Source organism: Zeus faber (genome assembly GCF_960531495.2).
Source record: "Zeus faber genome assembly, chromosome: 20".
NCBI lineage: Eukaryota > Metazoa > Chordata > Actinopteri > Zeiformes > Zeidae > Zeus > Zeus faber.
In genome coordinates this window covers 12,329,406-12,348,384 of record NC_137207.1, presented here as the reverse complement: position 1 = coordinate 12,348,384, position 18,979 = coordinate 12,329,406, and the positions used below count along the sequence as shown (strand labels likewise).

General features: G+C 46.9%; 1 protein-coding gene across 1 annotated transcript; it reads left to right on the top strand.

The window, feature by feature from the left end:
- Positions 1-5,269: 5,269 nt before the first annotated feature.
- Positions 5,270-16,787, top strand: rhobtb1 (Rho related BTB domain containing 1; the record flags this gene model as incomplete). The annotated part of the gene is made up of 13 exons (XM_080020843.1): positions 5,270-5,449; positions 5,969-6,072; positions 7,990-8,175; positions 8,737-8,923; positions 9,547-9,771; positions 10,543-10,686; positions 11,007-11,203; positions 11,831-12,039; positions 12,432-12,550; positions 14,312-14,462; positions 15,434-15,522; positions 16,418-16,523; positions 16,618-16,787. The coding sequence occupies 13 exons, from the start codon at positions 5,270-5,272 to the stop codon at positions 16,785-16,787; spliced, it is 2,067 nt and encodes a 688-aa protein (XP_079876969.1).
- Between the last annotated feature and the right edge of the window lie 2,192 nt (positions 16,788-18,979).

Genomic DNA, 18,979 nt, shown 5'->3' with positions numbered 1-18,979 from the left:
CTTTCCATCCATCGCTCCCTCTCTCTCTTTATCCCTTCCTTCCTCCCTCTCGCCATCCCTCCCTTTCCATCCATCGCTCCCTCTCTCTCTTTATCCCTTCCTTCCTCCCTCTCTCCATCCCTCCCTTTCCATCCATCACTCCCTCTCTCTCTATCCCTCCATCCCTCCCTCCATCCCTCTCTCCATCCCTCCCTTTCCATCCATCACTCTCTCTCTCCATCCCTCCCTCCCTCTCCACCCCTCTCTCTCCATCCCTCCCTCCCTCTCCACCCCTCTCCCTCTAGCCCTCCCTCCCTCTCTCTCTATCCCTTCCTTCCTCCCTCTCTCCATCCCTCCCTCCCTCTCCACCCCTCTCCCTCTAGCCCTCCCTCCCTCTCTCTCTATCCCTTCCTTTCCTTCCTTTCTCCATCCCTCTCTCCATCCCTCCCTTTCCATCCATCACTCCCTCTCTCTCTATCCCTCCATCCCTCTCTCCATCCCTCCCTCCCTCCCTCTCTCTCTCTCTCTCTCTCCATCACTGCCTCCCCACCTCGCCATCCCTCCCTTTCCCTCCTCTCATCCCTCCCTCTATCTCTCTCCATCTCTCCCTCTCCCTCCGCCCCTCCCCGCCTCTCCCGCGCGCGCGCTCCACCTTCCTTTTCCTCAATGAAACCTTACGCGGGAGCGCTATAAATAGAACGGGGTCGCTGACGTCACGATGCCTCGCGCGTCGGGAGTGCAGCGTGCGCCTGCAGACGATCTCTCAGCGTGACTCCCCCCTCCCTCCCTCCCTCCTCTCTCTCTCTCCCTCCCTCCCTCCTCTCTCTCTCTCCCTCCCTCCCTCCCTCCCTCCTCTCTCTCTCTCCCTCCCTCCCTCCTCTCTCTCTCTCCCTCCCTCCCTCCCTCCCTCCTCTCTCTCTCTCCCTCCCTCCCTCCTCTCTCTCTCTCCTCCCTCCCGCCATCCCTCCCTCCCTCCCTCCCTGTCGTTCCACCCCCCCCTCCCTCCCTCCCTGTCGCTCGACCCCCCCCTCTCCCTCCCTCCCTCCCTCCCTGTCGCTCGACCCCCCCTCTCTCTCCCTCCCTCCCTCCCTGTCGCTCGACCCCCCCCCTCCCTCCCTCCCTCCCTGTCGCTCGACCCCCCTCTCTCTCCCTCCCTCCCTCCCTGTCGCTCGACCCCCTCCCTCCCTCCCTGTCGCTCGACCCCCCCCTCTCCCTCCCTCCCTCCCTTCTCTCTCTCCCTCCCTCCCTCCCTCCCTCCCTCCCTGTCCCTCCACCCCCCTCCCCTCTCTCTCTCCCTCCCTCCCTCCCTCCCTTCTCTCTCTCCCTCCCTCCCTGTCCCTCCACCCCCCCCCTCTCTCTCCCTCCCTCCCTCCCTGTCGCTCGACCCCCCCCCCTCCCTCCCTCCCTGTCGCTCGACCCCCCCCCTCCCTCCCTCCCTCCTCTCTCTCTCTCCCTCCCTCCATCCCTCCCTCCCTGTCGCTCCACCCCCCCTCCCTCCCTGTCGCTCGACCCCCCCCCCCTCCCTCCCTCCCTGTCGCTCGACCCCCTCCCTCCCTCCCTGTCGCTCGACCCCCCCCCTCTCCCTCCCTCCCTCCCTTCTCTCTCTCCCTCCCTCCCTCCCTCCCTCCCTGTCCCTCCACCCCCCCTCCCCTCTCTCTCTCCCTCCCTCCCTCCCTCCCTCCCTGTCCCTCCACCCCCCCTCCCCTCCCTCCCTCCCTCCCTCCCTCCCTCGCTCCCTTCCCCCCGCCTCCCTACCTCTCTCTACCGCCGGGCGCCTCGCTGGATGTGGACGGGCAGACCGCTCCGGACGCGCCGAGGAGAAGGGAGGCGAACGCGGATCAACTCTCCGCTCGCGGCGGCCGCCGGACGACAATGACCTCGCGGCTCGTGTGCCGCTAGCGACGCGCGGCTGTGCGGCTCTGAGTTTCCCGTCCGCGGGGCCGTGTCCGCGCGGTCCTGCACTTTTTTGCACTTGGCGCCGGAACCGCCGCCACTTTTGCGGCGTGCGGCGGCCGCAGTTCATTTGGGGGGCGATACGGTGGACCTGCCCTGCTCGACCCCAGAGGAACGAGGCAAGTGGCTTCCGATGGTTTTCGGTGTTGCACGGGAGCCCGGGCAGGGGAACAAAGGGGCAGGGTGGCGAGCAGGAGACACATGGATGCCATGTGGCCACAGGGGGTGGGGATGCCAAAATATAACTATGTAGTATAGTAGGATTTGTAAAAAATAGAATTATATTATTATTATTATTATTATTATTATTATTATTATGTCAGTTTTATGTTTTATAATTGTAATTTTTCAAATGTTTCTTTTTGATTTCCTTGTTTGAAAATACAATTTGAAATGAGTGTTACATTAAGTGCTATATATTTGTCTTCGAGGAATCCGATTTCTTTTGTACAGGAAGCATGTTTTGGCGCTTCATCCTATTATTTGGTCAATTTTTTTTTTTTTTTTTTTTTTTTTTATATTCCAAATCATCACTATCAGTGATGAATTATTCAAATTCATAGCCATCAATTATGAATTTGAAATAGGCCGTTGTCATAGTGACTTCTCAACTCAGACGCTCAAACTCACGTTCTACTACTGTCGCATATAATGAGGATTTCGCAACCGCCAACAAAAACAAACAAACAAAAGGATCGATCGCTTTTCCTCCTCAAGACCATCAACACTGTCTGAAGTGACGCCGCCAGCGCCTGAAGTTGATGGCGATGACGTCATCAACCGCTGTGCAGCCAGCTGTGACGTAATAGTTGTTGATGAAGTTGATAGAGCATGTGGTAACATTAAGTCCCATGTTGAGCCCCGTTCTACAGTATGTAGACAATATCTTGTAGTTATCAAATACTCTCCCTCTCTCTCTCTCTCTCTCTCTCTCTCTCCGTCTCTCTTTTGTGTGTGAAGATTCATCCAATTTCAGTGTGACATTGGGAAAAGGTCAAAAGATTGATATCACAAGCACGGCATCCAATGATGTAGGACAATCCCAAGGCCATTTGTCCCTTATAGCTGCATCAGGAAAAAAAGTAGGTTGCCAGGTTGGTCAGCCGTGAAGATACTGACACTGTTTCAGACAAATTACATTTTGATTATAAAATAGCCGCTTCAATAGCAAAAGTATTTGGCGGTCGAATCTCTTGTGAAAAAGAAGATAAATTATAAATCGGAGCCTTGTTAACGTTAGGAAACCAGCTATGACTCCGATTTCCTAACCCGCTGAAGAGTCCGAGCTTGCTGCTTAGGAGAGCGTTCTTAAAACCCGTTCACTGGGCAGGTTTTGCAGTTGTGGTGTTGTTGGTGGCGGTGGTGACAGTTGGGCGGGGGTGCGAAGGCATCACATGGCTGCAGGCTCTGTGACGCTCTGCTGACCGCTCATATATTTGGATTTTTTTTTTTTATCAACAAAAATGGGAACAAAATGGGATACAAATGGCAGACGCACACGTTCCCTCGCTCGACAAGCCGCCCCTGCGTCCGAACAAGCTCTTGATTGCAAGGTCACCCGTGGAGCTGAGAAGGTATGGACCGGGGCAACCGATGGGACACTGCAGCGAACTCATCAAAACTGCCAACTGGACCCTTAAGCAAGGCATTGGGCACATTTGAATCCGTCCACTGTCCATCGCGCGAGGCCACTGTGCACACTGTAAAAATGAGCGCAACCCCTCCATCTGTACAATCACTCCCCCTTGGCAGTTCAAGTAAATAAGAAATGGTTGCAATACCGGCAGTGAGTTCACTGTCGGGAGCAACATCGGAGTCAATCGATGCCGCCGTGATGGAGCGTGGCGCTGAGCCGCCCTGACATCATAATTGGAATGCCAAAGGAAAAACTCAGTGATAACCTAAATTAACCTTCGTCCCGGTACTGCAGAGGAGGAAAGACAAAACGTCCAAGCTCCACGTTTTCCGGCGGATTTGATGGAGCGGCGGATATCAGCGCAGATAATGTGATATCTGTCCATGTAATCGGACACGTGTAGCAAGGAGAAGATAATAGGTCCCCAATAATAGCTTCCTGGGATGGGGCTATTTGAGGGAAGCTGATAAATCAATGAGGGGAACACAAAGAAGCAGTGCTTGTGTTTACATGCCTTGGTCTGTCAGTGCGCACAGACAGAACCGCACGCATGACATATATGCGCTCTTGATGAAGATGATGTCGAAGATCATCATCGTTAAATATGAGTGTATGAATGTATTTTTACCGCAGGGAATCAGCAAGGTCTTGAAAAATCTAGTAGGGTTAAATAGAGTTCTATATAACCCTTAAAGAGTAGGTTTAAAGGTATATTTACCATTTGTTCCCATCATTTATGTCTGTTCACAGCATGCACACCTCACTCAACGCTTTACTATCGATAAACTTACCACTCTGCTGCCGCTTCTCACTGTGCTAAAATACAATCCCATGGGGCAAACATTTAAGCCTTGAATAAATTAAATTTTAAATGTTTTCGAAAACAGGATGGTCATAATATGGACTGTCAATTTATCTTATACCAAAAAAATAGTACGAAACCAGGAGACTAGAAACAGGAAGATGCAGGCAACCTACTATAGCCAATGTTATGCTCTGAATGGACCGTGGCAACTGCAAAACATAGTTTTTGATAAAATTGGATATTACTTTTATTTAAAATTGGTCCAAAATTACACTAAGTCACGTGGGACTGATAAAAGTTTATGGTCACTATGCCATTATACTGTATTTATCATGGAGAAATGGGTCATCATGTCAGTAGGGAAGCCATAGTAATAAATAATAAATAAAACAATTGTAATAATAAATTTGTTATGTGAATGTGTGAGTGTACCAATACACATAAGGTGACATTATTTCCCTATAATCCACTAATTACTTGAGTGTGATCATACTGTACAGTATGTTTTACCATTAATCATGTCCCCTGTGCTGTTGTTGCCACTTGGCCACACTGGGAGATACAATCTCAAAAGGGTCGGAATTCGGTGGCACAGCGGGCCCAGTGTGAGCGACCTGCTATTAGACACCGTTGAGGGTCCCATCGACCGATTTGGGGGGAAAACATTGATATAGACCTATCAACACTCAAAGATCAGCCCGGGAGATGTGATTATTATTTCCATGGGTTTCATGGGGTCTTAACCTGTCGTGCCACCCATGAGGTTAAGAAGAGTCCACATGACTAAAACGATTTCTTATTTTTTGTATGTGTACAAGTGATGGGTGATTGCACTGGGAAAAACACAACGTGCTGCTTTTGTTCTTAGGTCCTAAACAGGCAGCTTGAAGTGAAGCATGGACTACGAGCGGCCAAATGTGGAGACCATTAAGTGTGTGGTAGTCGGGGACAATGCCGTTGGGAAGACCAGGCTCATCTGTGCCAGGGCCTGCAACACCACCCTGACCCAGTACCAGCTGCTGGCAACGCATGTACCCACCGTCTGGGCCATAGACCAATACAGAGTGTGCCAGGAGGTGAGAATGGGGAAAACTGTCCTTGGATGGAGGTATAGATGGAGGGATGAGTTGAGGGATGGGTGACGGGTCATTGAATAGATGATCTAAGGTTTGACAGATGACAGAGAAGGTGAGAATGGGAGTCGAATAATGCACAGGAATCTCCATGTCTAGATGGAGGGATGGATGGATGGATTATTGTGTTGGTGGATGAATGGATGGATGATGGAAATTTGATGAATGGACAGATGGATGGATAGAGGGATTGAAAATATAACAGTCTACATGGTAAATCAAAACAACAATCTGTTCGCGGGTTTACTGGAGGAATTTTAAGGGAGGACTGGCATGTAGTTGAGCTCCCAACTACGATTTCCTTTTTAGTCAACTCGCTCAACAATCTCTGGGGGGAATCTGTTGAAATCATCCTGAAAAGCTTGAATTATTCACTAATTATGCCAAATGTATAAATGCCGTTGTGTGTGCGCGTGTGTGTGTGTGTGTGTGTGTGTGTGCGTGTGTGCGTGCTTACCTCAGGTCCTGGAGCGTTCCAGGGATGTGGTGGATGAAGTCAGTGTGTCGCTCCGGCTGTGGGACACATTCGGAGACCACCATAAAGACAGACGCTTCGCCTATGGAAGGTAGGAAATATGCTACTGTTTACAGCCTGTTTATTATGATCCGTGTTTGTAACTGTTGATTTCTAAAGCCATTTGGAATTGGGTTGATGGAGATGTATGATTGCACTGCCTGAGGTGTGAAGTGTGAAGCTGGCACTGTGTGTAGCCCCCTAATTACCAGCAGAAGGTATTTAACATCACGCCCTGTGTATTATTATATGTTTAGGTAATTATATACCATATTATAATCCCCGGTATATCATCGTGGTGAAAGAACCATTTGCGTTGGCCCTTTTTTCTTTTTAAGTATCTCAGCTCCGGTTGCCGAGTGGTTCGATTGACACAAGTGCAAGTATTGGAGTGCAACCTTAAATCTCAGGTCTGTTGATGCCGGGACATCAATCCTGTGGGGTCATCAATCCTGCCCGGTCCGGTTAAGTGGCTAGTTGGCCCCATGTCCTGCTGGACTCCTTCCCTCCCTGGCCTTTTAAGGTTACCTCAGGGAATACCTGCGGCAGCCGGCGCTGTGGGGCCAAGGGACACGATGTCCCTCACATCACATGTGGCCGGAAATAGGAAGCAGCTGAATTAATGATGAATCCGAGGCTGGCTTCAAGACGAGCTGCGACGAGAATAGATACGAGCCACTTAAAGTACATGACTATACGAAACCATCACCGTATTTACAAAGTCAATTCAGTTTAATTCAATGTGTGTTACTGTTATTGTCTTCACTGAGAGGGTAGGTTGTGTCAACGTTGTCTACATTGTGAAAACTGGAAGCTTCAGGGTTTATCAGTGAGGCGTCTGTCTGTGTTCCCATGCATATTTGTGTGTGTTGGCATGATTACATGAGTTTTGCATTGTTACAGTAAGTATCAGCATTTTAATATCCGAATGTTTGTTGTATGTGTATGTAGTTAAATACAATTTTAGAATCCAGAACTTATTTTCTTGTCGTAATCTCCCTTTACGAAAGCACTAATGCGCCGCACAGTGAACACACAAACACGTGCAGTGTTTGTGTGTTCAGCGGTGGTTACCCGTCATTTGACCGTAATCCACGCTCGCTATTCCCCCTTAGACCTCTGTACGTCTTGCCTTCCAGTATTACTGTTACGCAACGCACCGTGCGGACTCTCTAATGCAATTTGGCAGAGGATAACTGAACCGAGCCTAGTCAGCTTTTTTTTCTCTCCACTTACTCCCAATGTGCATGGCCAAGGTTAGGAACGGTAATGTCACGCCATTTCTAGTTCAACTCGACATACAGTGCAAATACTACATATTTATTGTCAATATTGTGGAGAGGTTTTCATGGATTTACCTACTAACCTAGCTGAGGGAGAATACTTTTACAATTTGGTCACTGCTTTTTCCCATTGCACCTAGACTATCAGCATATTAAATTAAGCATGTCATACAAACATATCAAAATCCATCAAATAAATGTCGTCCATCACAATTACCGATTCCCCATCAAATATAATAATATTATAAGGATATTATACTTTATTATATTATTTATATTTTTATATGAAAAACATAGGGTTTCGTGGCATTATTACAACTTATCCATACTGATCTGAAGTAAACTTATCAGGAATGTCCTACACTCTCTAACACATGCACACGCCGTGGTCGGTTCCAGCATGTTACGGAATGTGCTCTGGCGTTACCTTGCCCTTGGCCCCTGTTAGCTATGCCGTGTGGCTCAGAATCCCAAATTCTGCTCCGACCCGGCCTCTGAGAAGAGCAACAGCAAGAGAGCCCACACTGATGGAGCGTCTGAACACAGGTGCTTTCTGGATCACTGCTCGATTTTTGTACCGACCCGCATGTGTGTATTCCTACCCTCCTCCCCCTCCCATCACTAATTTCCGTTTTTGCTTTACACCCTTTCCTCGTCTCTGTTTCTCGTCTTTCCCCTCTTGACAGGTCGGACGTGGTGGTGCTGTGCTTCTCGATAGCCAACCCCAACTCTCTGTACCACGTCAAGACCATGTGGTACCTGGAGATCAAGCACTTCTGCCCACGCACCCCTGTCATCCTGGTCGGCTGCCAACTGGACCTAAGATACGCCGACCTGGAGGCCGTGAACAGGGCCAGGAGGCCGCTGGCAAGGTGGGCTCAGAATGAAAATAAATAAATACATCAATAATAAATAGAAAATAATTAGTACAAAATAAATACATTTTATATATATATATATATATATATATATATATATTAAAAATATCAGAATTAAATATGTGAATTTCCGAAATGTTTATTGTATTCTATATTATGGATGCTTTTTGCAGGGAGATTCTTCATTTAGAGGCGTATAGGGTCCTTTTTTATCTGTTTTTATAACTCAAATGACATCCCAAGACTACACTTTCCATATAATTCACCTAAATGATGCCCTTTTATGTCAGTGTCTGTGATGATCTTGTCACAAGCTTCCATCCGTGGAATGCGGCACCGATGGCTATCCACTTATTTTGAAAGCCTCTTATATATTTATTATAATCATGTACTTCTGCAAGCTGCAAGTAGCAGGAATGACAGTGTATGCTACCATAGTAACTCCCCTTTTGACATTTCTAAGCCCTCTATGCAGACAAAATAGAAGGACAACACCATTTATAACTGAAATTAAAAAACGGACGTATCCCTTTTCTCCCCTCGTAATTTATACAGGCCTATTAAACCAGGGGACATCTTGCCACCGGAGAGTGGCAGAGAGGTGGCCAAGGAGCTGGGCATCCCGTATTACGAAACCAGCGTCTTTGACCAGTTCGGCATCAAGGACATCTTTGATAACGCCATACGGGCGGCTCTCATTTCGCGGAGACACCTGCAGTTCTGGAAGTCGCATCTGCGTAAGGTACCAGACCAGAAACCGGGATGTTGGGGTTTTTTTTTTTTTTCTTTCACTTAGAATTTTCCCTTGCAATTTCAACCTTGACGCTTAGGACAGCCATAAATGACATGATGTGAATTTGACAACTTGTCCCGCTCGCTGTTGGAACATTGTCAACAAGATTGTCATTACTGTTTCTCTCGCTCGCTCTCTCTCTCTCTCTCTCTCTTTCTCTCTCGCTCGGTCTCTCCATCAATTCAGTTTAAATTCAATGTGTGTTACTGGCATTGGAGTTTATATAACACCAATACAACAGCAGTATACAGTGTACGCTGTATCCCCGTGATGTTGGAGCTTTTTCATAACAAGGACCTTCAATTTGATACGCATTAGGTCAGAGACCCAATTTGATAAGATTTATTCTCTAGGACCACTATGTGGGAATTTTTATTCTTAAATATCATTTTGTGTGTTTTGGAGACAAGAGTGAAACTAGGATGAAAACAGTCATTACTGTACATTCTCTGAAGGTGCTAACATCGTGGAAATGAAATAAGGATTCAGGGACTCCATGGAACTGGGGTCCCTGAACTGTTACATGCCATTCTCTCTTTCTTTCATCCCTTTTCCACTCTCCCTCTTTCCAGGTCCAGAAGCCCCTCCTGCAGGCCCCGTTCCTCCCTCCTAAAGCTCCGCCTCCTCTCATCAAAATACCCGAGGCCCTCCCTGGCAGCCGGTCCCGGGGGGCCCGTCTCCTGCTGGAGAGCCCCCTCTGCGCCGACGTCCTGTTTGTCCTCCAAGATCACACCCAGGTCTTCGCGCACAAGATCTACCTCTCCACCTCGTCCTCCAAGTTTTATGACCTCTTTCAGGTGTGTGTGTGTATGTGTTTGTGTGTGTGTGTAACTGTCTCAAACCTCGCTGCACCTTTAAAGGGAGGTACACCAGGAAGCGGTGAAGCGAAAGGAGCGGTGTTGAAGTTGGACGGCGATCTGCTTTGGAGTCGTTCAATTCGATGTCAACCATCAATCAAGACCCCCGCCCCCATCATATTAATTATACTTGGCCAGGCTTTTAGTTGCCAGATTTTTAGTAATTGCACCGCTGTAATCGGTTTGCACTCTGTACAAACTATTACCGAGGTGTGTTGTCCAAATTGTACAGTTATTGGTGTGACACATGGAGGTCTTCCTTTTCTGGTTATGTAACACTGATCTGACCTTCCTCCTGCTGCTGCTTTGGCGGCTGGTTTACGCTGCTTCTCGCATCTCGTCCAGAATAGAAGAGCATGCAAAAGGGAATTTCTGGGGGAAAAAAAATAGAATGATTATCCCTTTTGGGATGTGGCCCATGTGTTACATCCATCCATCCATTATCTATACCGCTTTGCTCGTGGGGCCGCGGGGGGGCTGGAGCCAATCCCAGCTGTCATTGGGCGCCCATGTGTTACAGCGTGTGCGTATGTATTTGTGTGTCACCTTGAAAACTTGTTTCAGTGTCTACAGATGTGCCTAATATCCTGTTACATCCTACACTGAGAAACTGAGAAGAAGGAAAATGTTTAGTTTCACCATTTGTACGTCATATCGCGGTTTATCACAGCATCCACGTAAGAGCGACGCCTCCTTTCTGTGCCGCTTCAGATGGATTTCTCTGACGAGTCCCAGTGTCTGGTGGTGACGGAGCGGCACGGCAGAGACCATCTGATGAGGACTCTGAGTTTGGACACTGAGGAGGAGGTCGCTGTGATGCCCAACCTGTCGCCCTGCTCGCTGAGAGCATCCAAGGTACGCGGGCGCATTCAGCGTGGGTTGCGATCTTTCAGCTCGGTTACAAAGTTTTTTTTTTTTTATATTTCATTTTATTTTTTCTTTATCATTACGCTCAAAAAATGGCCATCTAAATCTTCTTTTTAAATCAACCAACCAAACACCCAGTCAACTAACCAACCAACCAACCAACCAACCATTGAATCAACCGACCAACCAAACACCCAATGAAGGAATGAATGAATGAATGGATGGATGAATGAATAATTCAATAATTTAATCAATCAATCAATCAACTAATCAACCAACCAACCTATGCGTTTGACCCTCTCTCTCAGAGCGACGGCACCCTGCGGATGATGAGTTTCAGCGGGAAGCACCGCCGCACCAAGCTGTCTCTGGCCTCGTGGAGTAAGGCTTTCTACAGCATTCACAAGGAGAACGTTCACAACCCCGTCACCGGCACGCTGGCCCCCATGACCGTGGTCAAGATGGACTATTCCATCCAGCTCGGCCCCTTTAGCGCCGTGCTCAGGTCCGTACAGTTCACTTACTGTACTTGTCTTCATTGAATTTGCTTGTCTTTTTTTCCATGACTGCATACTTACTGATGCTTTCGAAATAAATGACGGTATGCACCATGGTCACATAATACAATTTTTTGGATATTATCCTGTAGTAACATAAACTGTTGTAGGTTATTCACAGTGCCATCCCCATTAGGCCACAGACCCCTCTCTGGGACACGGAACTGAGAACATTTGTATTGTTAGTTATGATTTAGTCCGAACCTCCATATATGTCTATACTATAGTTAGGGAGATAACAGTGAAACTATGATCAAAACAATAATTATTGTACATTCTATAATGGTGCTAATGTCTTGTAAATAACAATTTAACTATTAGTCATTTTAATGGGGACCTCACAAAGGACCCCAGGAGGCCCCGGACCCCTCGTTGAGACCCTCTGGATCAGCTTGACTTTGATTGTTTGTTTGTTTTTACTTTGTAGAGCAAAAGGCTTCACGATAGCGCTCCTGAGAGCCAGGGCTTCCGGTTATAATTAACTGCTCATGACTAATAGGACTGTATAGAAGCTTTCTTTCTTCAGTAGCACCGGGAGAACTTCTATTTTCGACATTCCGCTTTTCAAATGGCAGGTTTCTGTACACGGGGGAGCTGGATGAGAGGGAGAAGGACCTGATGAAGATCGCTCAGATCGCCGAGATCCTGGAAGTGTTCGACCTGAGGATGATGGTGGAGAACATCATGAACAAGGAGGGCTTCATGAACCAGGAGATCACCAAGGCGTTCCACGTCCGCAAGGCTAACCGCATCAAGGAGTGCCTGACCAAAAACACCTTCACAGGTATCTCTCTGCGGGGGTTGGTGGTTTGTACAAAAGTAATTCCCCTAGTAATTGTATTTTGTATTTGTTAATTCCATGTTGAAGCAATGGTGCTACTGCCTTTTCAAATGGAATTACCAATAATAATGTAACAATATCATAATACCTGTTACTACGGTTAAATACGTATAGCCGGACCAAGAGATCATTTTAAGTTTTAAGCTTTAATTTGAAGCCATCAAAATAGCCCCAAAATAGAGAAAAATGTGAGACATCAACATGACAATGATCAGGGGGTACTAAAACGTGATTTTAGGATTCTAGGTTTTCTCAATTAGGGCTGTTTGGAAAAAGAACGTAGTGGATAAAATAAAGTAAAACGATCATAATAAGTGCGGGCTGACTCCTTACAGACGTCACGTTTCGATTGGACGACGGCACCATCAACGGCCACAAGCCGCTGCTGATCTCCAGCTGTGATTGGATGGCTGCTTTGTTCGGAGGGTCCTTCATGGAGAGTGCCAACAATGAAGTAAGAACACACTCATTTTTCAGTGAATTAAAAAAAAACCACGCATATTTTAAAACATTTACAAATTCTCTCTCTCTCTTTCGCTCTCCCCCTCTCTATTTTATATATATATATATATATATATACTGTATATTATGTGGGACTACTATGTCAACTTAATGTGAATCGGGTACAGAACACAAATACCCATACATGCAATCAATCTTGATTCCTCTGAGGAATAGCAGCGATTAAATTGGTGGCTGGTGGAAATGACAGACTTCTGGATAAATCAATGGGCAGAGGTTCAACACACATAAATGGAACGAGGAAGAACAATGAACGAACAGCCCTGCGTCTCTCTGCATTGTTATTTTAGGAAAAGAGGTTCGCTTTGTGTTTGAACGGGCCTACATTTGTGTGTGTGTGTGTGTGTGTGTGTGTGTGTGTGTGTGTGTGTGTGTGTGTATGGGAGTGTTGAGACGTTTGATATTCAGCCCCAGGTATCTGCGGTGCAAAGACAACGTGACAGCTCTATCACACTAATGAGACAGAATAGATGTCGTGTGTGTGTGTGTGTGTGTGTGCGTGCGTGCGTGCGTGCATGTGTGTGTTTAGAAGTGAGGGGAAAAAAAACTTCATAGTCTTCCTAGTCACTTTTAAATAGGCCAGCGAGAGAAGGCCCTAACTGGTTGCACGGAACCTTTCCATCGACTGAACACAGTGAGAGTTGAACACCGACTCTAAATGCTGTGATTCGGCTACAAGCTGCCGTTTTGGACACACAAGTGGGTCAAGTGTATATTTTAACAACCTGGCCACTGTCCTAGTTCCGGTCTGAATGTGAATGCACTCCCGGACGCACACACATGTGCACACACACGCGCACACACACACACACACACACACACACACACACACACACACACACACACACACACACACACACACACACTAATTTGAATACCTATGTATGTGCATATCACACATACACTTATACATACTGTATAAACATTGCTGCCTCTTTTTCACACACACACACACACACACACACACACACACACACACACACACACACACACACACACACACACATACAGTGTATATACATTACAGCTAAAACGTATTTATGGAAGTTAAGAAAACCTTGTCCATACATCTTCCGTCTTTATCCTCAGACACACACACACCTTTGCACAAACACACACTGGGTCATGCATACACACTGACACACACTGACTCACGCACAGATACTCCAGTTTTCTGGGAAATGAGCTTTCTGTCTCTCTTACCCAGATTAAGACGAGAAGGTCAATACCAATATCACGCCTGTGTGTCCAGTACAGAGATAGCGACGAGCTGCTTGCTGTGTTCTGCTGCATGTGGAATCGGGGAAATACACCTCTCAGCATCTCAAAAAGCTGAGTTATTGAAGCGATGCAAACAAAAACTTCAAATTAAGATTGATTATTTTAAATTGCTGCTACATTCGGAACAATTTTAGACTATCAGTGATAATCAGCTGTGCAGTGCTGCCTCAAATCAGTTGTGTGTGTGGGGGGGGGGGGGTTGCCAGGTATGAACTGCGACGCCCCCAAACATTACAACTCAACAAAACCCAGTTGGCTGAACTGGCAACTCTAGAGCATCAACCCATTGACTTGAGGCAGTTTCACAGATGTAATGTAATGATGTGTATGTGTGTGTGTGTGTGTGTGTGTGTGTGTGTGTGTGTGTGTGTGTGCGTGCGTGCGTGTGTGTGTGTGCGTTGTGCACTTTCAGGTGGTGTTCCCAAACACCAGTCGCGGGTGCATGCAGGCCGTGCTGGAGTACCTGTACACCAACATCCTGGCCCCTACCCTGGACCTGGACCCCATGGAGCTGACCGCTCTGGCCAACAGACTGTGCCTTCCTCGACTCATCGCCCTCACAGGTAGAGGAGGGGGACGTAGTGTGAAGATTTCAGACCAGAAGTATGGTTTTATAGTAACATTCCCTAAACTGCTCTCGGCAATACAGTGGAGATTTGGGTGGGTGGTTGTTTTGGGGTTCCCCGAAGTGAAAAACACCATTAATTATTACCGGTGACAGTGATATATCAAAGTCTCGTTTGTGTACATCAATCGTCATTTCCTTTGCCCAGCTTTAAAATATATAATACATGTGAGATGAATTACATTGCGACCGTCTGGACAATTTGAATGAATTCAGTGGCGCCGGAATTTATTTATTATTATTTATTTACCCGTTGTTCCCGTGTCCAATAGAGTCCATGGTACAGATCTCATTCCAATTCAATGTCTGGCGTTCTTCTGGGATGATTTGATTGTGATCACTGTATGAATGCATCCGGGATTAGGGACTCGCCCCTTTGTGTGTGCGTGTGTGTGTGTGTGTGTGTGTGTGTGTGTGTGTGTGTGTGTGTGTGTGTGTGTGTGTGTGTGTGTGTGTGTGTGTGTGTGTGTGTGTGTGTGTGTGTAAAGGGTCTGTGAGTTTGCGTGTGCGTCTGCCCTCTCAGGTTATAAAACACTTGATGATTTATGTATGAGGGAAACCGACGTCATCTCTCGCTCTCTCTCTCTCTCTCTCTCTTCCTCCCCCTCGCTCGCTCTGCGGGTCCCTCCACCTTGTTCTTTATCCATCCATCTCCCGCTGTTTCAATCTGTCTCTACATCATTCTCCTTGCTTTTTTTCCCCCCTCCCATTTTATAACCCTGTTACACCTTCACCTTCTTTGTGTCCCTTACCTTCCCCATGTCTCACCGCTGGCCCACTCCTCCTCCCCCGCCGTTCCCTTCTTCCCCTCCTCTTTCTCTCTCCATCTCTCTCTCTCTCTCTCTCTCTCGCTCTCTCTCACTCCATCTCTGTCTCTCCGTCTCCTCCCATTTTTCTCCCTGTCTACAGAGCAGTATGCAGTCAATGAGCTGACCAAAGCGTATAAAGAGGGTCAGGACATTGACGGAGATGTGCTCACCTACCTGGAGCTGGCTCAGGTACGGTCAGGTCTGCAACAACACAATATCCAACGCAGCCTTTTATTCTTTTTTGTTATAGCTACATGTGATTTTTTTTTCTAATAATGGAGGCTGATATTAACATTTAACTGCAATTAGTATTGGAATCGGCCCTCCCCAAGCCAAAAACAATCCACACACTGGTAAGACTCACTGGATCTCCAGATTGTGTCTGTGAGTGTCTATGTATTGTATAATGATTATCAACATTTTTTCATATCCAGGACCAAGAATTCGTCTCCAGGACCCTAATCTGAAAAGATTTTTATTGTTAGATATGACTTAGTCCAGATCTCCATATCTGTCTAAACTATAGTCAGGGAGATAACATTGAAACTAGGATCAAAACAGTCATCATTGTACATTCTCCAATAGTTCTGACATTTTGTCAATGAAATAATGGCGATGTTTTAATATGAATCTTTTTTTTTTCCTGGGGACCCCCTGGAACCTCTTGAATGACCCCTGGGGCTCCCCAGATCCCACGGCTGAAAAACCGCTGTTATAACGCGTGTTGCAGCATTTCGGTGGCAAATACTGTAGTACGATTGCACGGGAATCTTTGTGGTTGAGGGGTTGCAAATTTCAGGAAAAGAGCGGCGGACACCAGGTGACAGAGTGAGCATGGCTCCAAAAAAAGGTCTCGTGAAAGTCAAATGGGAATTTAACAAGCGGCTTTCAAAACACAGATCTTTATTGCCGCTGCATCTAACTAATGGAGGAAGCTGGGGAGATTGCTACGGACAATGCTGACGTCACCGATGCAATGCACCGATGCACTGATCGTGTAGAAATTGGGGAATCGTAGCCAGGCATGTGAAAGTTCTGTTTTCTGAGGATTAACTTTGTTTCACATGTTCTGTCTCCTCACCAGTTCCACAACGCTAACCAGCTCGCCGCCTGGTGCTTACACCACATCTGCACCCATTACAACAGTGTGTGTGCTAACTACCGCAAAGAGATCAAGTCCAAGTCCTCAGGTGTGTAACCCGTTTCCCCACATTCAAAATGAAAACGATTGTTATTTATATTATATTACTATTATCTCCCATGTTGTATTTTCCCGTCTCACAGAGAACCAGGAGTACTTTGAGAAGAACCGGTGGCCCCCGGTGTGGTACCTGAAAGAGGAGGACAACTACCAGCGCGCCAAGAAGGAGCGGGAGAAGGAGGATGTGATCGCCAACAAGCACCAGTCGCGCCGCAGGTGGTGCTTCTGGAGCACCTCACCCGCCGTGGCCTGAGCGGGCGGCACGGCCGGCCAGGGGTTTGGGGACGGGTAACGGTCTACGTTTTGGGGGTTATTTCACGGGTCCCCGACCCTAAACCCCAGAAGGGTCCGTTTTCGTGGTTCAAAAGACAGAAATTCGGAAGCTGTGCAAATCGTCCAATGAGAACCATGTGATTAATTAACCACGTCCATTGTAACCTTGCGATGTAGCCCCGTTATTCTTACCCACTGGTTGACGCATAATTCTACTGTAATGGCCAACGATCTCAGTGCTGACACTGGCGTGTTCTCATTTCCTTTGCACAATGACGAATTTAAGCAAAAACAAAGAAAAAACAAAACAAAAAACTAAATTTGAGCACCCCCTCTCCCCCTTAACCCCAGCACCCATGTCATACTTATGATCCTCTCACTCCCAACATGAGTAGCCCACACCTTTTCCCCCATGAGGTTAAAAGCACAAAAACTATCATATAGAGATATAAACACCAACGAGGGCCATTGGCCTTCGCTCAGCTGAATACTTCACTTGATTTCTGCTTAGAAAGCGAACGGTGGCTTTCCCTCAATTGCACTTGTTGATTGTAAATATATTTTTTATTCATCTCTGGGTTTATCTGCCAAGCCAAGTCCGAGTCTGTATGATTTTCTTTCATTTCATTTCATTTCTTTCACTTTTTTTAATTTTTCCAACATTTTAATGTTGGATTCTCATTTTAGATAGTCTTTCCACCCCCGGTTCAGTCATCCGGGGCTCCTAAGTTTTCAATGTCACGAAAAGTCTTCATTTAGCAAATCTCGACTGTAGGTGTTGATAGAAGAGGTTCCATCTGTTCTACTCTTGTTCTGAGTGTTCTATCTACTATTCAATATAAGATCAACACATCAAAAAGTAGACTTTCCTGAGTGGAATCAATTCATTCAAGTTAAGGGCATTTTCTAGGGATGCACCGATTTATCGGCCATACATCGGTATTGGCCGATATTCTCCTTGTTGACTGCTATCGGCCTATCCACAAATTAGATGACATTCACCGGCAGTGGCCGACGTTTATCCAGTGTTTCCCACACATAGAATTGACTTGGGCGAGGCGGCCAGGTATATTAATGGTCGCCATGTGGTGACCCATTTTAGCATTTTTTCTTTCTAATTTCTTTATCGGCCCGAGAGAGCGACGCCACACGGCTCTCTGCGGCGCTCCAAGCAGGGAGCGACGCGGCCTTCATTGGAATTCGGAAAACTGTAAGCGATGCTGCATTCACGGGAACCTGGAAAAACATCGGTTTCGACATAGGCTATCGGCCAAATTGTTATTTTAAACGTCGGCCTTGGCCCAGAATTTCACAATCGGTGCATCCCTAGCATTTTCCATCGGTGTTAAGGTTTTGTTGAGCTTGGCCACCCGGTGCACTCACATTCTCTCTCAATGAGGTGCTTGAACACAGAGCTAAGTGTATATCTTAAATATTTTATGCTGATGATACAATCAACTATAACCGGTCACAGTTTGTGCTTTGCTCTCACTCTGGTGAGCCGCCCGAAGCTTGAAATGAACCTTCGCCACAGTCCAGATGCGTGCAGGTTTCGGCTAGAAGGAGCCTCCCGTCTTAGCCAACAGGTAGTCACTCTGCGTGCAGGCTAGTATTTCCTCTGCTTAAAGCTGAAGTGTTTGCTCGGATAAGGCGTGTGCTGGTAAAATTGTGAATCTTATCGGTTAGTTCAATTAAAAAAAAAAAAAAAAAAATTTTTTTACAAAAAGGTTTGTTTCATGCCCTGAAAATGTGGTCCCGTCAGCTCACGTGGTTTGACAAGTTCACACATTTTGTCTGGAAAGGTTCCGCTTGGAAAAAGCTTGGAGAGGAGTGTTCCAATCCAAGTTACAAACCACATAACGCGTTACCTGAGCAAACCCAGAGACATGTAAACCAAAGTTAAGATGGCTGGCTTGGCAACCGGTATCGTATGGTTCTTAAGCATTTTGCACTCAGTATAAAGGAGTATTCATTGACACTCCACTGCCGCGCTGTGTGTCAGTGGCCGACCGTCATACAACCGTAGTCGGGCTGCGATGCTACAGGACAGCAGACCCCTAAAGGAACGAACTGAGCTGGGACTCTAACGGCGTAGGCGAGGAGAGGTTTTTCCGACGATTCCGGCCTCTTTTTGACCCTGTGTATAATAGACTCACGGTAGCTCAGTACGAT